The sequence below is a fragment of the Lepidochelys olivacea genome, assembly GCF_965140295.1.
Source record: "Lepidochelys olivacea isolate rLepOli2 genome assembly, chromosome: 8".
In the NCBI taxonomy this organism is placed as follows: domain Eukaryota; kingdom Metazoa; phylum Chordata; order Testudines; family Cheloniidae; genus Lepidochelys; species Lepidochelys olivacea.
Window position 1 is genome coordinate 859,004 of NC_140418.1, and position 24,269 is coordinate 883,272.

Here is a 24,269-nt window from a genome sequence, read left to right on the forward strand (position 1 = left end):
GGCTGGTCACCTCTTAGGGTCAGAGCAGCCCTGCTCCAGCAAGCCTCTCCCACCTTTGGGCTCAGCATGGAATAGGTCTAGCCCCCAGGCGAGGTGCCTGGCTCAGCTGGTTGTGGGTACAGAAGGGAGGGGACAGGTGGCCCAGCCGAGACCACCAGAGGGGCAGGGGGCACATAATCCAGAGAGAAGACAGGCCATTGAGGGTCAAGAGAGCAGCAGGCTCAGCTTTGCCTATAAGGTAGGCCAGAGCAAGGTGCTGCCCAGGCCAGAGGTGGCAGAGGGAGGGGTGGCTCCAACCCCTTCTCCCTGGGGCCCCATGGAGCAAGAGAGAAGGGGCAGACAGAGATGCGTGCAGGGCCAACGTGTGCGGTGTGGCAGCTGGAGCCTCCCCTTACACATGGGAGAAGGCATGGCTCTTGCAGAGGGGTTTGTCCTTCTTTGAGTAGAACGTCTTCCCTTCCAGGCTGACCTGGCAGATCTGAGGAGAGAGCAGGCAGTCAACAGGGAAAGACCAGCTCTCCCTCTGCAACACCCCATCCACACCCTTTCCCCCCAAACTCCATTACACTGCCCATGCCTGGCACAGACCTGCCCCAGCACTCTAGGGGGCACAGGACACATGTGGTCAGAGGCCCAGGGCAGCCAGAGCTGCTCTCCAACACAGACCAGCTCAGCACAAGAGGCAGGTGCAGCCAATCCTGCTCACACCACCGCCAGTGAAGAGCCCTCCCTGGCAGGGGCTTAGGCCCTTATTGGCCAGGGCCAGCCCCATCGAGTCAGGGTGAGCAATAGCGAAGGGCTGCCCTGCTGATCTTACCGCACAGACAAAGCAGGTGTCATGCCAGCTGAACCCCAGTGCCTCCAGGAACCGGTCACCAGCATCAATCTTGAAGTCGCAGCCACGGCATTTTGTGCCGAACATCTTCTCGTAGTCTGGGGAGAGAGCGGGCTGAGATGGGGCTCCCCAGAGCACCCCCCTGGGAGAACTGGACAGGGACTGATGGGGCAGTCCTGAGATTGCTTTACTGGGGGGGTGGGGGGGGAAGCATTTTTATTTGTGCCTGGCTCTAACTGGGGCCAATGCTCAGTGGGTGGCCATCCCCTGCCCCATTGTAACAGCTCAGCCAGCGCCCCTCAGTCCCAACCCGTGGCCTCCTGCCAGCCCAGCCCTGGCTCTTTCCTGAGCCAGCCTCCAGCCCTGAGACCAGGTTTGCTGAAGGGGCCCCGGGAGCCAGCAGCGCGTCCCCATGCGTGCTTCCCCTCGGTCTGCGTGTGCGGCTGCCCCCCGGCCCCGCTCGCTTTGCCAAGGGGATTTCGCTGCAGCTGCTGCCGAGGACTGGCACAGCCAACCCCATCTCCAAGAGCCCCTTGCCCGCCCCGGGGAATATTGCAGGAAAGCCAGTGTCTGCAGAATGGGGGACCCCCGTTTCCCAGGAGGCCGTGCAGCACTCTGCTTTGATGGAGGTACTGCACTCTCGTCGCCATGGCAACCTGGGAGCTCGGCACTGCCCAGCAACCATCTCGGAGGCCAGGCCAGCAGCAGAGGATGGGGGGTCCCTGTAGGGGGGAGGGTGCCCCCCGCCTTTGCCAGGGCAGGACCCGCAGGGCATCTGGCAACGCTGGGGGCGGCCCAGGGGCTGGAGCAGTAGCTAGTGGCCACAGCTTCCTCTCCCTGCCCCACAGCGAGGCCACAGGGGGACAGGCTGCCGCAGAGCCCACGGGAGCAGGGGGCAGCCGCAGTCCCAGCATCCCGGGGGCGGGGCGGGGCACCCCCTACCTCTCTCGCAGTAGGGCTGCCCCTCCTCCATGTAGAAGGCGCGGTTGCGGATGGGAGCTCTGCAGGCGGCGCAGGTGAAGCACTGCACATGCCAGGTCATCTTCAGGGCGTGCATGATCTCCTGGGCAAGGGAACGCCACCCTCAGCCGAGCCGCCCCCGAGCCCCGGAGCCCCGCCTGCTAGCCCCCGCCCCGGAGCCCCGCCCCCTGCCCCTGCCCCCGCCCCCTGCCCCGCCTGCTAGCCCCCGCCCCGGAGCCCCGCCCCCTGCCCCTGCCCCCGCCCTGCCTGCTAGCCCCTGCCCCTGCCCCTGCCCCGCCTGCTAGCCCCCGCCCCGGAACCCCGCCCCCTGCCCCTGCCCCCGCCCTGCCCGCTAGCCCCTGCCCCTGCCCCGCCTGCTAGCCCCCGCCCCGGAGCCCCGCCCCCTGCCCCCGCCCTGCCTGCTAGCCCCTGCCCCTGCCCCGCCCCCTGCCCCTGCCCCTGCCCCGCCTGCTAGCCCCTGCCCCGGAACCCCGCCCCCTGCCCCTGCCCCCGCCCCGCCTGCTAGCCCCGCCCCTGCCCCGCCTACTAGCCCCCGCCCTGGAACCCCGCCCCCTGCCCCCGCCCCACCATGCCCGCTGGCCCCGCCCTGCCCCACCCCACCGCCCGCTGGCCCCGTCCTGGAACCCCGCCCCCTGCCCCCACCCCGCCTGCTAGCCCCCGCCCTGGAACCCTGCCCCCCCCGCCTGCTAGCCCCCGCCCCGGAGCCCCGCCCCTTGCCCTGCCCACTGGCCCCGCCCCGGAGCCCCGCCCCTTGCCCTGCCCACTGGCCCCGCCCCATTACCCCGCCCAGCCTGCTAGCCCCAGCCAAGAGCCCCGCCCCCTGCCCACCAATCCCACCCCAGAGCCCCACCCAGCCCACTGGCCCCGCCCCCTGCCCAGTCTGCTAGCCCCAGCCAAGCCCCACCCCCTGCCCTGCCCGCTGGCCCCACCCCAGAGCCCCAACCAGCCTGCCAGCCCCACCCTGCCCAGCCCACTGGCCCTGCCCCACCACCCACTGGCCCCACCCCAGAGCCCCACCCAGCCTGCCAGCCCCACCCTGCCCAGCCCACTGGCCCTGCCCCACCACCCACTGGCCCCCCCCCCTGCCCTGCCCAGCCCACCAATCCCACCCCAGAGCCCCCACCCCCTGCTCTGCCCAGCCCGCTGGCCCTGCCCCACCACCCGCTGGCCCTGCCCAGCCTGCCGGCCCAGCCCCAGAGCCCCACTCCCTGGCCGTCCCCCCCTCGCCGCCGGGGCCCTGAGGGGGGAGGGCTCCACCGCAGACACTCAGCAGCGACTCACCCCACCAATCTTCTTCTTGCACTTGGCACAGCTGGGAGCGTAGCGCGTGTCGTAGCACTTGGGGCAGAAGACCGAGCCCCCCTCCTCGAAGAAGCCCCCCTCATCCAGCCCCTTCCTGCACTGGCAGCATGCGAACTCCTCCGGGTGGTAGTAATGCCCCAGTGCCACCAGGTAGCGGCCCCTGGAGGCAGGGGAGGGGAGGAGTTAGCACGTGCATCTGCCGGACAGGAGCCAGCTGCCCCCCGCGGCCCGGCGGGTTCATTCCTCCCTCCCTCAGGAAGGGGGAGCTGCCAGGCCACCCCCAGGAGACCAGCAGCCCCGTGCATGGCAGAGATGGGGCTAGGCGGAGGGGCCCCACTCCACTCACCTGATGACCTTGTTGCACTGGTAGCAGATGGGGGTTTTGCTGCTGCCCTCGGGGGGCTGCTGCGCAGCCTGGACAATGGAGCTGCGGTTCTGCATGGGCGTGGGCATGGCCGGCTGGCTGTGCTTGCTCAGCACGGTGCTGGTCTTGTCGGGGGCATAGCGCTCAGCAAAGGAAGGATCCACAGCCCAGGGCGGGCGGCTGGCAGGGCCTGGAGCAGCTGGGGCCCTGGGGGCTGCAGAACCTGCAACAGGCCCCAGAGGGATTCTCAGGTGATACAAACCCGCAGAGCCCTCAACAGCTGCACTCTGCTAGCCTGGGGCAGAGCCTGGAAACAGGCCCCCCAGCCCCGCGACCCCCCTTCATGCACCCTGCTGGGGCACCAAGGGCTCACTCTGCCCCACAGCTGGGAGAGATGGCGCCATGCAGTGCCCACCCCAGCACCCCCTGCTTACCGTGATCAGGCTCCACCTTCAGCACAGTCACCGAAGACAGGTCCAGCCCAGACACCTGGCTACAGAACAACTCATTAATGCAGCTGCCAGCTGGCCATCACCCACCCCTGCCCACAGGAGGCGCCAGCTGCCCATAGGCCTGGATGGGGCAGGAGCCCAGGGCCTGGCTCCCTCCTACCCCAGCAGGGGCAAAGCCCCCGCTGCTCAGGCCAGGCACCCCCTCCTGCTGTGCAGCAGCACCCCCTGGTGGCTGGTTTGGTTAGTCAATGACCCAGTATTGCAGAGCTGGGGCACTTCCTGCTCACATCCCAGGCCCAATGGGCGGTGGGCAACGAGCGGGAGCCCAGGCACGTGAGGAGCCCAGGCACGTGAGGAGCCCAGGCACGTGAGGAGCCCAGGCACGTGAGGAGCCCGCAGGACGGGACCCTGGAACGGCTGGTGCCCTGAGCAGCCATGCTGAGTCCTCATGGTTGTAGGAGGAGCAGCCTGCCAGCTCACCCTGGCGGTCAACCCCCCCCCCTTCTGGGGGAGTCTGACCCTCACCCTGGGGTAGCCGTAGCCCAGTCCCGCCTCCTCACCGGCCCTGCTGCGCCAGGGGGTATGGAGAAGGAGCCCAAGGGTGGCAGCAGCCCACTGGCTGCTCTACCCATGAGGTCCAGCCCCCCACAAGGCAGTTTTTCTTGGACTCCAGTTTCTTCCTCCCTGTTGGCAAACCCAACATCCCCTGTCCCCGGACATCCCCCTAACCCCAGGCACCTAGCTAGCAGGATGCCCACACACAGACATATCACCAGCAGGATGCCTGAAAGGGCAGACCAGCTGGCTGCAGCCCTGCAGGGAGATGCCGGGGGTGATGGGAGGCACCAGCAGCCACAGACCCCCCCCCCAGCAAGGGATGAGCAGAACGCACAGGTGCTTCCAGGGGGGCCAGCGAGCTCGCCCCCAGCTGACAGTTTGGCCTTGCAGCTCTCAGCTTAGGCCTGGGGAAGGCAACAACAGCCCAGTGCCACCCCTTCCTCACCTCTCACTCCAGGATCCAGGGCCTCTCCAGCCAGCCCACAGTGGCCAATCCCCAGGCCCAGGGTCAGCTGGGTTCAGCCCCTCCCTGAGGGCCAAAGGCAGCACTGGCTGCTGGAGCTGTGCCTTACACCAAGCAGGAGTGGAAAAGCCAGGAGCCCTGTTCCCCAGCCTGCAGCAATGCCCACCCTTGGGGGGCCGGTGCCAGCCACCCAGAGGAGTCCGTGGACAGCAGCCTACAAAGCTGCATGATGCACTGGAGCTGGGTTTGCTGCAGGTCAGGGGCCAGCATTAGGGGAAGGTGGCCAGGCTCTGCAGACAGCAAAGCAGAGCTGGTTCCCCCAGCTGCTACAGCTCAGCCCCGGAGCTGGCACAGCATTATGCTGGGCTGCAGGCCCCAGGGCGCCCCAGGCCACCCCCGCAGACCTGGCAGCTGGTGCCCTGGTGGCGCCCTCCTGGCAGCAAAGACGACTAGGAGCCAGTTACAAGAACAGGAATCTTTATTTTACTACAGAAGGGTCCAGCAAGCAGCTGTGCTGGGCAGACCCAGGGCCCAGCCCCAGCCCGCATGGCCAGGCCAGGCCACTCCCCAGCAGGGGGCTCAGCCAGCCCAGGGGAGGCACCACTCAGCCCATCTAGGTCACATCACATCAGCACTTGGGCGCACTGCGAGCCTGTCACAGCAAGGCAACAGGCTCCGAGGGGCCAGCACCAAGGCACAGAACCCAGGGGCCTTGCTCCCAGAGCCCTTGGCCACCCACCATGCACCAGGTCACCCCTGCTGGGCCAGAAAGAGGGACGTTCAGTCTACACCCACCCTCCAGCCTAAGGTCCCCGTCTAGTCTGGAGACAGCAGTGACGGGAACCTAGCTTAGCCCATGGTCATTGAAAGGGAGAGGACAGGCCACCCCGCTCAGACCTTGTTACCAGGCTTGGGGGAGGCACACCTGGCAGGAGGGGCCCAGGTACTGCAGTCCTTCCCCAGACCGGAGCGAGCTCTGCTGTCAGCCCCCAGCCTGATGGGAGCTAGGACACAGCCCCAGCGATGGGCAGGGCAGGACAGCACAGCAGCCCCTGGCCCAGGGCAGCCTGCTGGGTGCTAGCCAGGCCCTCACACCATGAGCACAGCCAGAGGGCATCTGGGAACAGCAGCCTGGGCAGCTCATGGGAACAGGACGCAGCTGGCCTCGGTGCCACAGGTTCACTGTGGGAACACGGGCCCAGGGGACACTGCAGGCAGCAGTCCCAGCTCCCACTGCCTAGCTGGGCAGAGCAAGGGTGCTGCAGCCACCCCAGGGGCTGGGGCTCTTGGGGAAGCCTGGCACGACAGGGCAAGGACGCGCAGCAGTGGAGTCCCTCCGCTCCCCTGGGGAGTGGGCGGCTTAGGGGGTCTGAGATCAGGGCCCTGACACGGACAGCCTCCATCCCACAATGCTTCCTGCCCCAGGCCGGCCCCTCCCCAGCCCAGGCAGAGCAGACCGCACAGCACGGCACAAGGAGTTCCCAGCTAGGTATGGTCAGGAGCAAGGTGGATGCCCCTCCCCAGGCAAACATGTGATGTGGCCGAGCCAGCCCAGGGCGGAGAGGTGCAGGCTCCCAGCACAAGGCCAGGCGCTGCTCAGGATTTCACGTTCAGAGAGACAGCGGAGCGCTGGTGGTGCCAGTCACGAAGGCCAGTGTAGCGGGGGCTCTGCAGCTCAGTGACAAACTTTTCTCTGAAAGGAAGGAAGGAAGGAGATGGACAGAGAGGGGAGGAGGAGGAGGAGGAGAGGTTAGCGCCAGAGGGAGGAAGAGGCTCCATCGGCTGAAATCAGGACAAGAAAGAGCAGCCACATGACTTCATGCAACCAACCGGGGAGGGCAAGTGCCAGGACCCCAGACCAGCCCCTCCAGCAGAGGCTAAAGGCAGCACAAGGGCCTGCAGATGGCAAAGGCCAGGCCAGGGGCCTGCCAGCAGGGAGGCTGGTTTAACCTCAAGGCCAGGAGTGGCAGAGTCCAGGGCAGCAGGGACACCCCCAGACAGGCACCCATGTGGAAACCCTGGTGCCCACAGTCCTTACCTGGCTTTTCTAACATGCTCATCATCTGGATCTTGCACTGAGAGCAGCAGGAGAGAAGAGAGAGAGTAACAGTTGGAGACACCCTGAGGGGGGAAGGAGGAAGCGCACAAGCACCATCTCTTGGCCCCAGCAACTGGCTCCCGCGGAGCCTGCAGGCCGCTCCTGCCCCAGCCAGCTGTGCTGCAAGGGCTAGACTGAGGCAACACAAGGCGCCCGCGGAGTTAGCCAGACTCCGTGAGCAGCAGGGACTGGTCTGGGGCAGGCCCACAGAGCACACAGTGGGAAAAATACCTGGCACGCTGCTGGGAGCGGGCTGCCCAAGAGCCATCTGCACCAGCTCTGTAGGGAGACCGGCTACTCCGTGCCCTGCAGGCCACCAGCCACCCCAAGGCCCCCGGCCAAGAAGGATGCCAGGCCTGTCCAGTCCCAGCATCAGAGCAGGGCTGCTGGCCAACCCACGCCTGGTGTCCTGTCCATCAGCCCGCACGTGCCAGGACCCAGAGGGAGGCACTTACTGAACTCTGTGCCCGTGAGCTGGGCCAGGATGTGGAAGGAGCGGGACTGGGTGGTGCCAGTACGAGGCTGCCAGTCCTCCGTATCCTCAATCAGCCGCTTTTTGCTGGAGTCATTGGGCAGGCCGACTGGGGGGCTCATTAGCCGCAGAGCGTGCCTGTGCGCAGACAGAAGGGCAGAGCGCTCAGCCAGCGCGCACGGCACACCCCACATCACGCAGGACAGGGAGGGCCTGCCAGCCAAACCCCGAGTGTCCCTCCCACACGGTAACCCACAACAGGGGTTGGGGCACCCCACCCCCCGGGGCACAGCACCCCCAACACATCACTCGGACACGAGCCACATCCCTGTGCGTGCCTCCTTGCTGGCCTGGCAGCCCGCTGACACCTTCCCTCGGGGGCAAGCAGCTCAGGGCCCAGGAACACAACAGCACAACATGCCAACTAGCAACAGACACAGATTCCCCGCCCTTACTCATCCTCCACATAGGAGCGGCCCAGGTCTCCACGGGGCTGAGTTTTCCCCTCTGGTGGGCTGGGGCCGGCACCGACCCTGGGGCCAGGAGAGAGGCAATAAGAGCATGAGTGAGTCAGGCGACAATCCCAGCACGGAGGAAGAGCCGAGTGAGCCCCCACGGGACCAGGAAAGGCTCTGCTGGCAGCCATGGTGCTGAGGGAGCCAAGCCCCAGGAGCCTGCTCCATGGTGGGCCATGAGCTCTCCAGGGCACAGGCTGCTCCACCGCCCGCAGGTTACAGAGCACGTGCCTGGGCAGGGATACCCTCCTGCCCCCACAACCACCGGCCATGACACCCAGCTGCTCTCTGCAGACCCCTGCCCCTCGCTGCAGAGGGGTTGAACAGCATCAGGATTCCAAAGCTAGCAGTGGCCAGAAAGCCCCCTGCCCTGTGACTGCCCCAGCCAGGCCCTCCCCTGAGCCAGCACCATGCTCCTAGAGGAGGCAGCTGCTCTGCCTGGCTCCATGTCAGCTCCCCACTCAAGGTCAAAGCATTCGTCTGGGCACCAGCTCTGGGGAGGGCAGCAGGCTGAGCCTGGGCAGTATGTGAGGTTGCTGGATAGGGCTGTTCCCCTTAGCTACAGTTCACTGCCCCCAGCACTCAAGCTGGGCCTGAAATCTCGTCCTTTGGGCAAGGAGCAACCCCCTCGGCCAGGACCCCTGCCCCTGCACAGGGCCAGCGCCCAGCCACACCCCAGCATGACACTTGGGGCTGAACCAAGGGCTCCCGAGCCATGCCTGGGGGAGAGGATGTCTATAGGGGAACACAGCCCATAGGTCCCGCTCCTTTCCCCAGCAGGGCACAGGCACCTCCCCGAGCGGAGAGGAGGAACACAGCAAGGCAGCAAGATGGTTCTAGAGACCAGAGGGGAGTGGGCACAAGCCCAACGATGGGGGGGGGCATGTGGGTGCTCGCCAGCCCAGCGTTCTGGGGGGAGGGGAGGGGCGGGGCATGCAGGGGATTAGGAGCAGAGGAAAAAGGCTTACTGACTTGTCAGGGTTCTGCACCTGCGGAGTCGGGGAGGAGAGAGAGGAAGAAGAGGAAAGGAGGGAAGAAAGAGATTAGACCCACTGCATCCACAAGAGAAACGTGCAGAGCGAGACAGAGGTCCAACTCTCCCTACACCCAGACCCCACCCGGGCCAGCTCTGGCTGCCATCTGCCCCAGAGCAGGCCAGAGGAGAGGGTGCCCCAGAGGGCAGAGTCAGCAGTAGATCACAGCACATTCCCCGCTACAGACCAGACCTGGCAAGGGGGTTCTCTGGGGCACCTAGTCCAAGGGCGCTCCCCAGCCCACGCTACTCCAGGCTGGGTCAGGGCCCCAGGATTAGACTGCTCTCAGATAGGGAGGGGCTGGCCGGCCAGCTTTCTGCAGCCCAGGCTCCCTGGGGAACATGGGAAAGGATCCCAGCTTGGCGAAGTAACTGCACAGTGCAGAGATGAGGGCCACGCTCAGCGGCCCCCAGAGTTCCCCACACCAGCTCTGGCAGCTCAGTCATGGGGGTACCCTGTGGCACCCCCACCCTCAGCATGCCCAGGAGAGACCGGCCAGACACATGCTTCTGGAGGCGGCACAAAAACGCCGCCAAGCTCAACAGAACAGCCTGTCCCCTTTTGGGGTGGGGTCAGCCCCTGCCTGCGGCTCCACTGCCCAGCCACTGCCCTGCCCAGATGGGCAGGAGAGCCCACGCCTGGGGAGTCCCAGGTACCCTGCCAGCAGCTGGCCAGGTGCAGGGGACACCAGCAATAGCCCAGAGTCAGCTGGCAGGAAGGCTCCAGGCTGGGCTCTGCTGAACATGCCCCAAGGCTCCTCAGAGAGGTCTGGAAGCCAGAACCCACATGCCCCCCCCCAAAGAGAGCCCAGCCCACATCAGCAAGGGGAGAGGGAGGAGCGCAGGGCCAGCGAGGCAGGTCAGCCAGTCTCTGCGTGAACTAGGTGTGTGGAAGGAGGGGGAGGGGGGGGCTGCTGCTTTTTGCAGTTCTATACCGGAACCAGCCACCAGGGGTCACTGAAACACCAGCCCTGTAGATGCGGCCCACAGCTTTGGGTGCTGCTCCCCAGAGGGGGTGCCCGTCCAGCCCCGCCAGCGAGCAGCCCTGGCTTGCGGGGCTCTCACCACATGCACACGAGGCATCCGACATGCAAGGGCACAGCACGGCCAGACGCAGGCAGGGCCTCCGGGCGGGAGCGACCAGGCCCGGCCTGCAGTGCAGCGTGATGGACAGCAACATACCCATTGTGCTGGGGGGTGGAGGCGGGCGCGGGGGCCGAGTACGTCACAGGTTTCGTCACCAGCCCAGGCAGCGAGTTGGGCGTGGGACTGGCCCCAAAGGGCCGTGCCGTTTTGTTGAGGGTAGTACTAGGAACGAAGTTATATTTCGGGGGCTGAGAGCAGGGGAATGAATCCTGAGCGGGAGACAAAACACAGCACACAGGCTTGCACATCAGGCAGCATGCGAGAAGCACCTGGCAGACCCATGGGGCAGCCATGCTAGAAAGCCAGGCCCATGCCTGGCCTCCCAGGGGTGTCCAAGGGTGACAGCCTCTGGCACCTTAGAGCGCTCTGTGGTGGCACTCAGCCACCAGCTGCTTCTGGGCTCTAGCAGGTGCTGCTATGTGCCCACCTAGCACCCAGCAAGGGGCACAGAACAGCACCTTGCCCGGGGGATGACGGGAAGCTGTGAGCCCAGGAACTGGGTCCGGATGGGGATGAGGGGCACAATAGCAAGCTGAAAAGAATTAGTGACAAGGATTGAGACACCTGGCCAAAGTCACTCAGATGCAGGGCCCGGACAGGCAGACCGCTAATGCGCTGCACTATGATACCTGCCCACACCATGCACCAGTGCCCTGCCCCCCAGAAGCCACCCAGCCCAGTGCCAGGGAAACTCCAAGGCAGTGTGCAAATACTGAAAGTGAGAGGCAGCTTCATGGCTGGGTCCAGCCCTGCCCGCCCCCATCCCTCAGAGGGACAGCACTTTGAGCCAGCCCCTGCAAGACAAGACCAAAGCCCTGGTTCCCAGCAGGATCTGTGCTGGGAGGTGCATGGCCAGGCACCTGTGGGACGCCCATTGACCTGCTGCGGAGGGCCTTTTGGAGGGAGGTGTCAGAGGTCACAGTGCCCAGTTACACCCCTCCTACATTCTGGAGTGGGGTGACTGGCATCTGCCCTGACCCACAGCCAACCATGCCTTTGCCACCAGGACCCCCAGCACCTGGTGCCCTCCAAGAGCAGCCTGGGGCTAATTCCAGAGCCTCCAGAAAGGGCCCACAGACAAGTTCTGCCATCAAAGCAATGGGGACCCCTAGCCCTACCCGCCACAAGGCAGAGCTGGCGCCCACGGGGATAAGAGCAGCACATACCTTGTGTGGCTTCCCCAGGAGGCACTGGACTCTGCAGGAAAACATATGGAGCTGAGGTGAATAGACCACACCTGTCTCAGGTTGGGCTCTTCCCCCTCCCCAAACCAGGCCCAGCCAGACCCCTCTGCCAAACCAAGCATTGGCTCTTTATGGGCTCTGCGGGGTGCGGGACAAACCTGGAGGCTCTGAGGCAGTCCACCCCTGCGGCTTGGGCATCGGAATTGGGGTGGGGGCTAAGGAGGGGGCTGTGTGGGTCCCTGTCCCAGGAGAGATAGCAGCATGGGCGTTACCTGCTCAGGCTGAGGGAAAGCTGGTCTCCGCAGGCACGGATCTTGTTCTGTGCTTCGATGTGAGTCATGCTTCTGGTGTTCTCCCCATCAATGCTCAGCACCCAGTCGCCCACTCCCACACCGGCCTGGGCTGCCTTGCCACCGGGGGTCAGCTGCAGGGCAGAGCCAGAGAGTCAATCACATGGCACAAGCTCCCCAGGAATGATGGGAGCTGCTGGGACGGGTGGCAAGAGCCCCCGCAGACCGGGCCCAAGAGCCAGAGCCGCTCCCGGGAGTGGGACAGTGCGGGAGGGAGGCGGCTAAGGACACAGGCACTGCAGGGAGCAGTGCTGCTGGGGGGACAGTCCCAAGCACCAGTGAGTGACGCTGCAGGGGGAGGGCAGGGCAGGGCTGAGCCACCCACAGCCCTCGGGGATGCTATTGGCACGGGGCTTCAGAAGTCCTGTGATTCGGCTACGGCCAACACCCTGAGCACACCGATCCCAGTGCCCCGACGCTCCCCAGCCCAGAGCCTGACTGCACCAGAGGGGAGCTGTCAACTCCGCAGCCAGCCAGGGCCAGCTTCCCCAAACTCTTCCAGCGGGACACAGCGCCCTGTATTCCCAGGCCTACGGGGGCCTGGCTGTGCACTAAGAGCAGCTGTCTTCCACCCCAGAGGTAGTGATGTTTTGGGGCTGGGTAACAGGCATGCATCTGGGCTGGCGAGAGCGGTGCTCTCGCAGCCCGCCCCGTGCCCCTCCACCATGTCAGGAGATGCCCAGCTGCCAACTCTACTCAGTCCAGTGCAGGGCTGCTTTGCCTCCTGATCCTGCCCTTGCTGCTAATGCATAGCTCTTGATTGGGCTCCTTCCCCCCCACCAATGTAACCCCCACACTGACCAGGGCAATGCCTACAGCTGGGGAGGCTGCAGCACTGGGATTGGGCTAGGCAGGCCCTGGATCCAGCTTCTGAGGGCTGCTTTGGATCTGGAATTGAGCTGCTTCCCCTCCTACAGCCCCGCCAGGGATCTCCAGGACAAGAACCCGCTAGACTCAGCCAACCCTCCAAGTGTTCGTTCAACAGCTCTAAGCCTTAATTCCAGCCCCTGCGTGTCACATCTGCTGTAACTGACAGGGCTGTCACACCCAGCACAGGCTGCTGCAGCCTGTTCTCAGTGAGGGACTCTCAGTGGGAGATGAGCTTTCGGCACTGCACCCCGCACTCCTGACACAGCAGCAGAGCGGCTGTAACAGCCTGACTCCCGAGCTGCCGGGGACCCGGGTTGAAAATGGAGTGCCAAGGCAACTCTGAAGTCTGCTCTCCCACTGCCCTGAGCATCTCTGCTAGAAGGCCTTCCTTACAGGAGTAACTGTCCACCCCTGGAAATCCCAGGGAAAGCTGCAAGTCCCAGCTCCGGCACCCATGCGATGCCTCACAACAAGCACCGATCCAGGCATTTAATACACTGACTACGTGTTTGCAGCACAGCCCCCGGGGGTTTTAAGACCCCTTTGCAAGTCACCATTAACGAAAGCATCCATGCTCCGGAACGTGAATACAAAGACCTTCCCCTCACCACAGGCACAAAGAGGGAAGCTGGTGTTCGGGTTTTAAGGCTGTGGGATGTGGTCTGACCCCGAGACCTCAGATGGACAGAACAAGCAACATCTGCAATTAGTGTGTTCAGCTGGTCAGTTCGGGGCATGTACCCAACCCAGTGCAGATGCGAGTCACACCCCCTGGGTGAGACCTCTGGCTACCCACACAGCCCACAGCTTTCTGAACGGAAAAAGCCAGTCCCTAGGGGTCCCAGGTGCCAAGTGTCGGCACCTTTTAGGTTCAGGAACAAGTGTCAGGGCAGCAGGGCTGGGAGAAGCTGGAGTTTGGCTCCACCTCCAGGGTGGGCAGCACAGGCTCTGGGCCTAGCACTAGCAGCCCTCGTGCCCGCTCCCAGGGAGCCCGAGTGCCGCTCTGCCGGCAGGGACAGGGAGGCAGCGCAGTTCCAGGTCTGCGGGAGCACCGGTGTCCCTGCACACAGCAGGGGAGGGGGCAGCAGAGGGGCTGGAGGCATTACCCCGGGGCAGGCTGCCCCTTCCCCTAAGGGCCGCTCATGGCTCCCTGCACAACCCGGTGTCTTGAGGAGGGGAGACTGCATCCCCCCGCCCACCCCACACAAGGAACGGAGGAGGCAGGCCACAGAACAAATTTTGGGGACTCAGTCCCTTCGAGCCCATCATGCTGTTCTCCCCTCCTCTTCCGCCCCGCTAGGCCTGTAGCGAGGGCCAGGGCAGGAGGGGGCATGCACCTTCCCCAGCTGGTGCCAGCTGCAGGGTCCCACGCTCCCAGGGCAGAGGCTGTGTGTGCAGGCCTCACTGGGGAAAACCAGGCACCTCCCGCCTACCCTCCCGTCCCGCAGGCCCACCGGCGCTCTGCTTGGGAAGCGCAGCCCCCCCAGCAAAGGAACCAGCCCCAGTGCGGGCAGGCATTGCGCTAGACGCCATAGCACTGGCCAGGGTCGGGCCATGGAAGCGAGTCAGAGCCTTCCCTAACACAGCCCATGCGTCACTCGCTCCCCCGCAGAACTGGAAACCACAGGCATTTCCTAGGCTGTGTCTGGGCGGGAGGGGCCAGGCAGACCCCAGGAAGCTTCTCTCCTGCTGTGCTGATCCCATTCCTCTTCCTCCGGCAGCAGGCAGAGACATTACCTCATCCCCAGCCATGGGGCTGCAATACCCAGCCTGGCGCAGGGAGACATTAACACTGCTTCAGCACCGGCAACATTTCCTCTACTCCCAGCCCTGCACAGGGCCCGGCTCAGGGGCTGGGCGAGCGGCCCGCCCGGCTTCACCTGCAGGGGCCCCCAGAACCAGCCAGGCTGCAGTCACACAAACCCCCAAAAGCAGGGCGCCGGCTCAGCGCCTCCCCCCGAGAGTCTAGAGCAGAGCCTGGAGCTGGTGCACTCCGCACAGCGGACAGCCAGGGTGGAGGACAGGGGGACACCACTAAAGCAGGCCCCGCTTCCTCCTTGCCCCAGAGACCGTGGGGCAGTCGGATGCATGCACAAGTGTCTCAGAAAGGCACTATGGCAATGAGACCAGCCACCTGCTTCTGCAGCGACTCTTCCAGCCCAGCAGCAGAAAAGCCTCCAAGCCACACCCTCCCCTTCCCGTTGCCTCAGCTGCCCGGATGGGCGGGGCAGGGGCTCCCCTCCCAGGGCACCAAGCCTGCCAGCTGCAGGGTGCTAGGAGCTGGTGCACAGCACTTGCCATGCCCTTCTGCCCCAGTGTGACCCCATCACAGCTCCAGCATGCTGGCATGGAGACAAGTGGTGATACACGGGCCCGGAGCCATTCCTGCTCCTCTGGGGTGGGAAGCTCAAGGGCCCTGCATTCGGACCAAATATTTCCTCAAGTCCAGCTCAACATGAACATAAAGGACTCAGATAGGCCACTGGTGCCACGCCAAGGGCTGGAAAATCCCACCTGCCAACCAGACCCCTCTCCCCCCCTTGCCCTCTCTGCACAGGGACAGGAGAGGATGCCCTGTCCTCAAGGCGGCACAGGGGGCAGTTCCTGCACAACCCCACATGCTGGCAGAGCCATGTGCTGCACTGGACACCAGGCCCAGCCTGAGCAGGGGGGCCAAACCCCAGCACCATTCCCCTGCTGCCAGGAGTAAGCATTGGGGCCACTGGTGGCAGGAGTGGGATGTCGGGGCACCCTGAGGGAAGCCGTGTCCCAGCCCAACAGGAGCTGCCTGTGCTGGGCCAGAGAAGTGGCTTGAAGGCATCAGCCCAACCCTGGGCAAGATGGTCACAGGGTCGCCCACCAGCCCTTCCCAGCCCCCACTCAGAGCTCTCCAGCCTCAGCCCATGGGGGAGCTTGGTAGAGACCCATGCAGGGCTTTGGAAACCAGACTGCACTCGAGCATGAGGACCTCCAAGGTGGCGAGGAAGGGACCCTGCTGGGCAACACGGGCACAAGCCTGCCTTGGCTGCCTGGGGTGAGAGCCAAACAGCTGCCAGCCACAGGAGAAGGGTCTCCCACAGTGCCCAGGACAGCAGCTGGCTCCAGGGCTGGGCTGGCTCAGGGAGAGCATAGCCCAGGCTGGGCTGGGGAGGTGGAAGGTCCCTGCTCCTGCTGAGAGCAGGGCAAGCTAGCCAGGACCCTCCCCAACTACACACAGAGCTCCCACCTCTCCAGTCCAGGCAGAAAGTTTTTAGCAAGCTCCCCACGCAGCACAGCTGTGCTGGAGGGGCCACGGCAAGGGGAGGCCCTGGTAGCCAGGCTTAGCACTCTGTCCAGGCTACAATGCTGGGGGAAGTCTTAGTCTTCCATTGCCTGCCTAGTGGGGTGAGTTCCCCAACACGGCTGCACTCCCCACGCTGCCAGCGCCTCTCTTCCATGACCTTCCCCAGGCAGAGGGTCCCTGTTCTGCACATGCTGAGCGCCCAGGACACTTTGCGCCTGCAGCCACAACCAGCTCTGCCCACGTGGGAGACGCCCAAGATGGCCACGTGCACCTAGTTCTGAATGAACCATGGTGGGGGGGTGGAGGAGTCCCAGGATTCTCTCCCCCCCACCCCGCCTTGGCTCTCCAGCCCAGGAAAGTCACCTGGGTCATGGGACCGCTGTGCCAGGAGTGTCCCAAGGCCCTGGCACACCCACCCTGCTGACAGCAAGGGCATATTTTTATCCTATCTCTCCTTCCCTTCCCTAGCACTGCCTGGGAACAGCTGAGGCGGCCAGCACAGAGGACCCCACCTGCTCCCTTCTCTCACCCAGTGCACACATGCACATGGAGAAGTGCCCAGGTCTGAGGACACTCTGGCCTCTCACCTCAGCCACCCCTCAACCTGCCTCGAGGGAGGAGATGTCGTCGTGGAGTACGAGCACCATATAAGCATGGGGCCACCAGGCAGATCCCAGGCTGTGACCCACTTATTGCTGCCCCCCATGTCAGTGGAGTCACCCACACCTGGCCTGAGGGGAACCAGAGCCCCTGCTCATTAACTGGGGAGCATAACGAGCCACCCACCTCCTCCCTGCAGCCCTAAAGCCCATCAAGCAAGTGCTCAGCTCCCTATTCCCCTCCCTCAGCCTCTCCCCTTCAGCGCTGACCCAGCAGGCCCCAGGAGTTGGGTCAGGAGAGGCAGCAGCCACCTCCCTTCATGCCAGAGCTACTGCTGCAGCAGCCCTGCTCCAGACCCCACCCACTGCAAGGAGTGAAGTCGCCACAGGCAAGGCCCTCACAGAGCCAAGCTGCAGGTGAGTCAGTGAGCCCAGACAAGCCTCGAACCCCAGGCCACTGGAGGCCTCATGGCCCATGGGGACGAGTGCTGGGGGAGGGTGTTCTCTGGTCCCCACAGGCTGGGCCATCAGCACCCCCAGTGCAACATCTTCAGCCCCTGCCCCAGGGCTGCACCCCACCACCACCACGCACTGTGCAGGGATGGTGAATGGCTGCTCAGCAGCCCAGCCTCCCGCAGGGAGCACACCATGCCTGGGGAGTCACTGGTCTGGCAGGGCACCGGCTCAGTTACAGGTGGCCTGCGAAGGGCAACCAGCCCAGCAACAAGCTGCCAGGTGGGAGAAGCAGGAATGCTGGGCTCACTTTGTCACAGAACCCAGGGGAAGGGGCATGAAACTGAGGGACAGGGCATCAGCAACAGAGCAGAGCAAGCTGGCACCCAGGGAGAAAGCAGAGCTTCTTGTTGCATGGGCCACAGATGGCTCCAAGAGGGCCCCCACCGACACAAGGTGCACCAACCCTTCAGCAGAGGGTGGGGTAAGGGGGTCATGCTTCTCCACAAGAGGTGGAAAAAGTCCCCCTGGCCCAGGAGCACCAGTCCTAGGTACAGGCAAGGGGAACTCTGAAGGACAGGGGGCACAGGGGCTGGTAGCCAGTAGGCAGCACTGAGGGGCCATGGAAGAAGCTGGCCACTGCTCTAGTCTCCGCTTCAGCCGCACTCCCAAGCTAACCAATGGAGCTGGTCTGGAGAGGACCTGTCAGTGCAAGCAGAGGCCACCTCTTGGGCCAGCTGGCAGCCAGAGAGAAGGAGCAGGGCACTGGGGTGGTACCAACACTACAGCATTGAGGGCGAGGAGCAGGGATGTCTCAGAAGAAGGGGTGGGAGCTGCCTTCAGCACCTCAGTAGCTCTCCTCTACCTGTCCACCAGGCCATATGCCTCTGCGTGCACCCATCTGGGGCTCTGCCTCATCGGCAAGGATTCCTTTCCCGGGGTGATGAGTGGGAATATTTGGTAATGTTTTTATGAGGCCTGTGTGTGCCTCTGTTTCCCCTGAGTGCAGCAGTGCTCCCCAGTGAGTGGAAGGGGACAGTTTGCTCTCTGGACAGGCTGAGACACATTGGTGAGGGTGTCCCCCAGCTGTCTGAGCCTTAATCCCACACCACGGGTCAGTTGAGAAGACAACAGCAAATCCAGGGGCCAGGACACTGACACCTCACAACCAACAACCCAGAGGGAGATGGACTCCCCTACACCACACACCCCCAGCTTGAGATCAGAGGACTGAGGGCTGTGAAATGGGGGATAAGTAGTGGGTGCTGAACAGAGTCAGGGCTCCCCCTCCATCTGACCTCCTTGGTCAGACCCCAGCTTGGACAGATGGAGCTTGAAGTGAGGGGTTCCCTACAGCTTGGCTCGGCTCTGGGCTGGCCAGAGTGGCCTCTGCTTTGCCCTTCATGTCTGCAGACTCCCTAGGCCACGTCCAGTTAACAAACCCGACGGTTGTGACAGCACGGTGTGCACACCAATGCCAGTGCCAGGGGAGGTGCATTAATTCAGAAGAGCAGGCAAGTCTCCCCAGGGTCCGTCTCAGCTGCAGGTGCTGCCCAGAGCGCCCGGTGCAAAGCAGGGGCTGCAGGCCCAGAGAGGTTCAGTCTCAGGAGGCAGCGAAGCCACAAGGCTCCCCCTGGAGGGAGAGACCCCTGCTCTGGGGTCTGGCCACTGGAGGGTTCCTCCCAGAGCCTGTTGCAAAGCAGGGCCCACAGCATAACCCTGCAGATCCATGATGGGGGAGGGGTTCCCAGTCCCTAGAGACCTGCAGGTGCACCCCACAACCTCCACTTGCACTCCTTGCTGCTCTCAGATAGCCACAGACCCCAGTACCGCGCCAGAGACTTGCAGCCCTTGGCGGGGGTGACCCAGCCACCCACGCGGGTAGCCAGGGCTGCGTGCACAGGAGAGGGGTTCTGGAGTGAAAGGGGCCTCTTGGTGACCGCAGAAGCGTCTAGCTGGCCCCTGCCACCCCCACACATTAGCTTTGCTCCTTATCCCACAGGCGGTGGAGTGCCAGCTACAACCACATCACAGGGTGCCTGCTCTCGTCTACATTAGTCCCTTGCAGTCAGCTCTGCTGGGCTCTCCCTTCCACTGGCTGGGCAGCAAACAAGACCTGTGTGATGGTACCCACGTGCACTACCCAGCCTTCCTGAGCAGCACACCCCCAGCCCGGGGAGTTTGCCAAAGACCCCACCTGGCCCCAGCACCTGGCCCGGGATTAACGTGTCCCAGAAGGAAGCTGCACCTCCATCAGCACCACACTCTGCAGGGCCCAAACCCAAACCCTGGGGCTGGCTGCCCACAAGCTGGGAACTAGCCTCTGAGCTGGCTGGAAGAGGAGATCCCTGCAGCTTTGCCTTTGTGGCCCTTTGGCCCCTTGGAACAGCGGGGGCTCGCTCAGGAAACCCTCTTCCCCAGGACATGGCCCCTCCCCCCAGGCATTCATAGGCGCGGAGCCAGGCTGTGCTCACCACTGAGCATAGGGCCCTTGGAACAGACAGTGGGGGGGCTGTGTGGGGAGGGGGCTCAGGGGCCACCACAGCTGCACAGCTCTGGTCCTCTGCAGACCCCTCTGCCTAGACAGGCCCTGTTTAGTGCAGGCAGCTAGCCAAGAGACATTGGTCTAGAATACAAGTTGAGGCTGTCTCTGCAAGGAGCCTCCCGAGCGCCCGCAGGGTCCAGTGGGCTGCCAGTGAGCTCCCCACAGGGCTGGGTCAGCAGAGGCCCAGTCAGAGACCCCTCCTCACCCTGACAACAGGCTTGCTGCTGTACACACGGGCTGTCCGGCATACGCAGGAGGGAGCCCTCACACAGCCTGCTCCTGCCTCCAGCATGTTGGGAAAGCCTCCATCCACCAGCATTGCAGCACATTCCAAGGCTTATAAGGCAATTCCACGGCAAGGGCCATCTGCCAACGATCCAGTGAGAGGTTCATGAGCATCCTGTGCCTAGGCAGGACTGGGACCCCATGGGGGGCAGCTTGCAAGGCCGTGGAACCCCTCCCAACCCAGAGGGACTGGGCACAAGGAGCTGGCCCGAAGAGCCTTGAATGGCAAGGCAGGGGTGCAGTTTGTGCTAGGTGCCGATTCGCAGCCATTACAATGTCAGCTCCCTGTAGCGCTCCATGCCAGCCTGGGCCACATGGGGGTGCAGTCCTTGGCCTCCTCATGGCTTCCAACAAAACAGGGTGGGATGGGGCACCTGGCCACTAGGAATTGAACCAATATCCAAAGGTGTTTCTTCCAGATACTGCCACCCCAATGCCAGCTGCTCACCCCAATGGCTCTAAGGCACAGAGCACATGGCTGTAGAGGGGTGGTCTCACCCACCTTGGAGTTCACTGGCAGCCCCCTGATCCCCAGCCCAGGAATTAGTGCAGGAGGGCTGTCTCAGTAACATAGGGCTGCACAGAGCACAGCACCCTCCCAGTGGGGCAAGCATACAGCTAGGAGCTAGCCTGAAGTCAGCACCCAATGCTGCTGGGTACAGATCCAGGGTTCAGAGGCTGGGAGAGGGAACCCAGGGCAGAGCACCTGGACTCTCCAAGTGTGACCTGTGGCAGACTGCCGAAGGAGACTGCCAAGAGCCAGGAAAGGAGGTGGCTCTGCAGGACAGTCCCCAGGAAGCAGCTGAGAATGAACAGGCACAGCACCTTACAGCACTTCAGCAGGTTGTCTCAAGGCCTGGGCCTGCCCCAGGAACAGAGTCCAGACCCCAGGCAGACTGGGGAGAGTTCATCCCACAGCAGCACCCTGCCCCTGAGCACCAGGCTGGCCCAGCTGGGAGCAACTGACTCACATCCAAGCAAGAAGGAGCCCCTCAACATCAGCTTGGCATGGAAACCACCACACCAAGACCCCGACCCACTGGCAGGATGCCCAGAGTCACTGCTCTTGTTGAGGACACCAGAACATAGGCACGAAGGGAAGAGACCAGGCAACAGGCTCCAGGAGGGGAGCTCCAGGCCGGGGTGGGGGTGGGGAGTCACAGCATGGCTGGGCCAGAGGTTTTTGCCACAGTTCTTACCCTGGAGATGGAGAGGGGCATATTGAAGTCCTTGCCCCCCTGCAGCCTGAATCCCCAGGGTGCCGGCCCATCCAGCATCACTTTATAGGAGTCCATGCTGCTCATTTCTGAAGCTAGAAGAGAAGTTTCAGGCAGTTAAGAGTGAGGAGAGCAGAGAAGGGGGCCAGGGTGCTCTTGGGGCCAGCTCTGCCTCTGACGGCCAGTCCCAACCATCTACTGACACACTGCCCCCATGGCTACTCCGGGGGAACACGGGGGAGATTCCCCAGTGACACTGCTAGAGAAGATCCCAAGCTAGGTCAAGCCATCACAGGGAGAGGATCCAACCCCCCCTCAGCATTCGGCCCAGAGTCAGAGGGGGCCACCTACAAAGTGCAAAGCCACTGCCCCTACAGCCAGGTGCCCATGGTACTCACCAAGCCACAAGCTACTCGGGACTCTGGCAGTGACAGCAGGGTTTGGAAATCTTTTTGTTGGTCAAGTCAGCACTGCCAGGGGGTCTGCTTGACACTCACTAGCCCCAATCACTGGTGACACACAGGGGAGACAGACTTCACCCCAGCAGCCAGCTGAGAAGAGCAACCCCATCTGCCCGTTTGCACAGGAAAGGGAATCCCTGCAGGACAGCCTGTCCCTACACAGCTGCCAGCCAGGGGGCTGGGGCCAGCCCCAACCCTGCTCAATTCCAGGAGTCACCACCAACCTCATCTGACAGAAGCTGGAGCAAGGCCTTCGGCCTCTCCTCTCCCTCCAAACCCAGGGAGAGGCCAGCACCAAGGGATGGCGACTTAGCCCCCAAATCTAGCTCCACACCCCCACGGGTAGGTGATGGGCAGGATCCCAGCCACCCTCCCCCAAGCTCTCCCCAGCAGCTTGCAGGCTATATAAGGCATGTAAGATGATACCGGCATGCTCCTCTGGCTGCTCATCCGGGCTGGGGGCTGGGAGGGATACTCCAGAGCAATTGCTTCATGTCAGACATTCCCTGTGCTGGCCAATAAAGCAAGCAGACAAAACCAGCTCTGGGCTGGGATCCCTCACCCCCACAGGAGCTGCCTTGGGGCAGGACAGCAGCCACCTGGGCTCAGACCCGATCCGCTCCCCCCACTCCAGAGCCCACCATCCCCAGAGACCCCCTCGCCAGCAGGCCCCACTTCCTCCCCCTCCAAGGAGCTCCGCTGCAGCTTAAAACTTATCTCCACGGGACTGGGGGAGGAATGTGCTGGGCTGGGAAGAGGTGGGGAGCCTGAACCCTCCCCACTTCCTGGGTTGAGCCAACAGGACAACATGCCTGAGCGGGGCCCTTTGCCACAGGCTGCGGCGGGAGCCCGGCTCTGAGCGCTGGGATGCGTGGGGAGGATGCGATGGGGTGGGGTGGGGATGTCCCTGCCGCACCGGAGGAGCTGCGCAGCCATTCCCAGCCCTGTTCTGACGCTACCCCCGGGGAACACGGCCAGCCAAGGCAGCGCCCCCCAAACAGGGCTCCCGCGGCCCGCCTCCGCCAGACCCGAGCTGTGGCTTCCTGCCAGACTCCAGGCACCCGGCTCGCCGGGCCAGGCAGGCTGGGACGCGCGCCCGCGTGTGTCCCGGTGCCAGGACGGGCAGCGGCCCCAAAGCCGGAGCCAGACAAGCGGGGCGAGAATAAAAGGCTCCTTCCCCCAAGCAGCAGGAAGGGGGACCCCGGCCAGGAGCTGCAGCGGCCCTCAGCCGCGGGAGGCGACCGGGGCCCAGAACAACCTGCCGGGGCAGCGGCTCAGGGCCCCGGGGACCAGCGGGGCGCAGCGACCGGCTCCCGCGGGCACCGCCGGGGGGGGGCCAGGAGCCGGGGGGAGGCAGCGGCTCAGGGCCCCGGGGACCAGCGGGGCGCAGCGACCGGCTCCCGCGGGCACCGCCGGGGGGGGGCCAGGAGCCGGGGGGGGCAGCGGCTCAGGGCCCCGGGGACCAGCGGGGCGCAGCGACCGGCTCCCGCGGGCACCGCCGGGGGGGGGCCAGGAGCCGGGGGGGGCGCCAGGAGCCGGGGGGGGCAGCGGCTCAGGGCCCCGGGGACCAGCGGGGCGCAGCGACCGGCTCCCGCGGGCACCGCCGGGGGGGGGCCAGGAGCCGGGGGGGGCAGCGGCTCAGGGCCCCGGGGACCAGCGGGGCGCAGCGACCGGCTCCCGCGGGCACCGCCGGGGGGGGGCCAGGAGCCGGGGGGGGCAGCGGCTCAGGGCCCCGGGGACCAGCGGGGCGCAGCGACCGGCTCCCGCGGGCACCGCCGGGGGGGGGGCCAGGAGCCGGGGGGGGCAGCGGCTCAGGGCCCCGGGGCGCAGCGGGGCGCAGCGACCGGCTCCCGCGGGCACCGCCGGGGGCACAGCGGGGCCGGAGCCGGGGCGGGGCCGCGGGTCCGCGAGCCGCCGGGGTCCCACCGCGGGCTCCGGGAGCTGCCGCCGCCGGCCCGGCAGAGCCCCGCAGGCCGCTCGCCCGGCCCGCCCCGGGACGGACCCCGGCCAGGGCCGCCGGTCCCCGCGCTGCGAGGCGCCCTGGCCCCGGCCGGCGACGCGGCCCCTGGAAGGGAAGCGGCCGCGCCCCCCCCCGGCCCCCCCCTCACCTGCTCGCGCCGCCGGCCCCGGCCCCGGCCCCGGCCCCCCCCTCACCTGCTCGCGCCGCCGGCTCCGGGCGGGGCAGACTGACTCTGGCCGCAGCCCCGCCCGCCCAGTTTCTTGTATACCCCCCGGGGGCGGGGCGATTCCGCCCCGTCCGCCAATCAGCGCAGCCTCCGTGCACCTTTTGCGCCTGCGCGGGGCTACTGAACCTTCCGCGGCTGGGCTCCCCCTGGTGCCCAGACCGGGGCGCTGCAGGGACAACGCGCCGCCTGCGGGCCGCGCCGCGGGGCGGGGGCAGGCTCCCCCGGGGGAGGGGTCTGCACGGCCAACAGGCCCCGCCCTCCTGCCCCAGCCCTACCCTCAGGGGGCTTCAGACTTAAGGCCTGGGAGGCAGCAGAACCAGGCTCCCTGCAAACTCAGGCACTTTCTCCCCTCGCAGAGTTAAGGGCTGGGGAGGGGCTGCGGCGGGAGGGGGCTTTCGTCCCGTGCATGGTGCATGAGCTGACGGGGCCCGGCAGGGCAGCGTCAGTACCAAGGGCACCATCCTGGCTCACACCAGCCCCTCCCCCTGAGTTCTGGCAGCAGGGACAGCTCTCTCCTTGGCTGCTGCACCTTCCTTGCCAGTTCATCACCCCCCTTTTCCCACATCCAGTGCAAGATTCAGCTTCAAGCCCGAAACAGTTCTGCCGCAAATCTCAGT

General features: G+C 65.0%; 1 protein-coding gene across 10 annotated transcripts; it reads right to left on the reverse strand.

The window, feature by feature from the left end:
- Nucleotides 1-245: 245 nt before the first annotated feature.
- On the reverse strand, nt 246-23,689 carry PDLIM7 (PDZ and LIM domain 7). 10 transcript variants are annotated; one of them, XM_084636977.1, is made up of 15 exons: nt 23,621-23,689; nt 20,988-21,100; nt 11,676-11,827; nt 11,386-11,416; nt 10,256-10,428; nt 9,009-9,029; nt 7,981-8,058; nt 7,509-7,663; nt 6,994-7,030; nt 3,917-3,975; nt 3,465-3,705; nt 3,098-3,278; nt 1,778-1,898; nt 818-933; nt 246-478 (listed from the first exon to the last, which is right to left on the reverse strand). In XM_084636977.1, exons 2-15 carry the CDS (start codon nt 21,090-21,092, stop codon nt 392-394), a joined length of 1,557 nt encoding a protein of 518 aa, XP_084493103.1. In that variant the 5' UTR covers nt 21,093-21,100; nt 23,621-23,689; the 3' UTR covers nt 246-391. The 10 variants fall into 10 exon arrangements, with proteins under 10 accessions (XP_084493103.1, XP_084493105.1, XP_084493107.1 ...); XM_084636979.1 differs by having other exon boundaries at nt 23,575-23,639; XM_084636981.1 differs by lacking the exon at nt 23,621-23,689 and adding an exon at nt 21,893-21,911.
- Nucleotides 23,690-24,269: the final 580 nt, after the last annotated feature.

Coding starts and splice junctions, on each gene's coding strand:
- PDLIM7 (XM_084636977.1), bottom strand. CDS start 21,092: ATGAGCAGCATGGACTCCTATAAAGTGATGCTGGATGGGCCGGCACCC. Junction 11,828..20,987: donor TGCCCCTCTCCATCTCCAGG/GTAAGAACTGTG, acceptor TCTGCCCTGCAG/CTGACCCCCGGTGGCAAGGC. Junction 7,031..7,508: donor GCTCACGGGCACAGAGTTCA/GTAAGTGCCTCC, acceptor TGCTGCTCTCAG/TGCAAGATCCAGATGATGAG.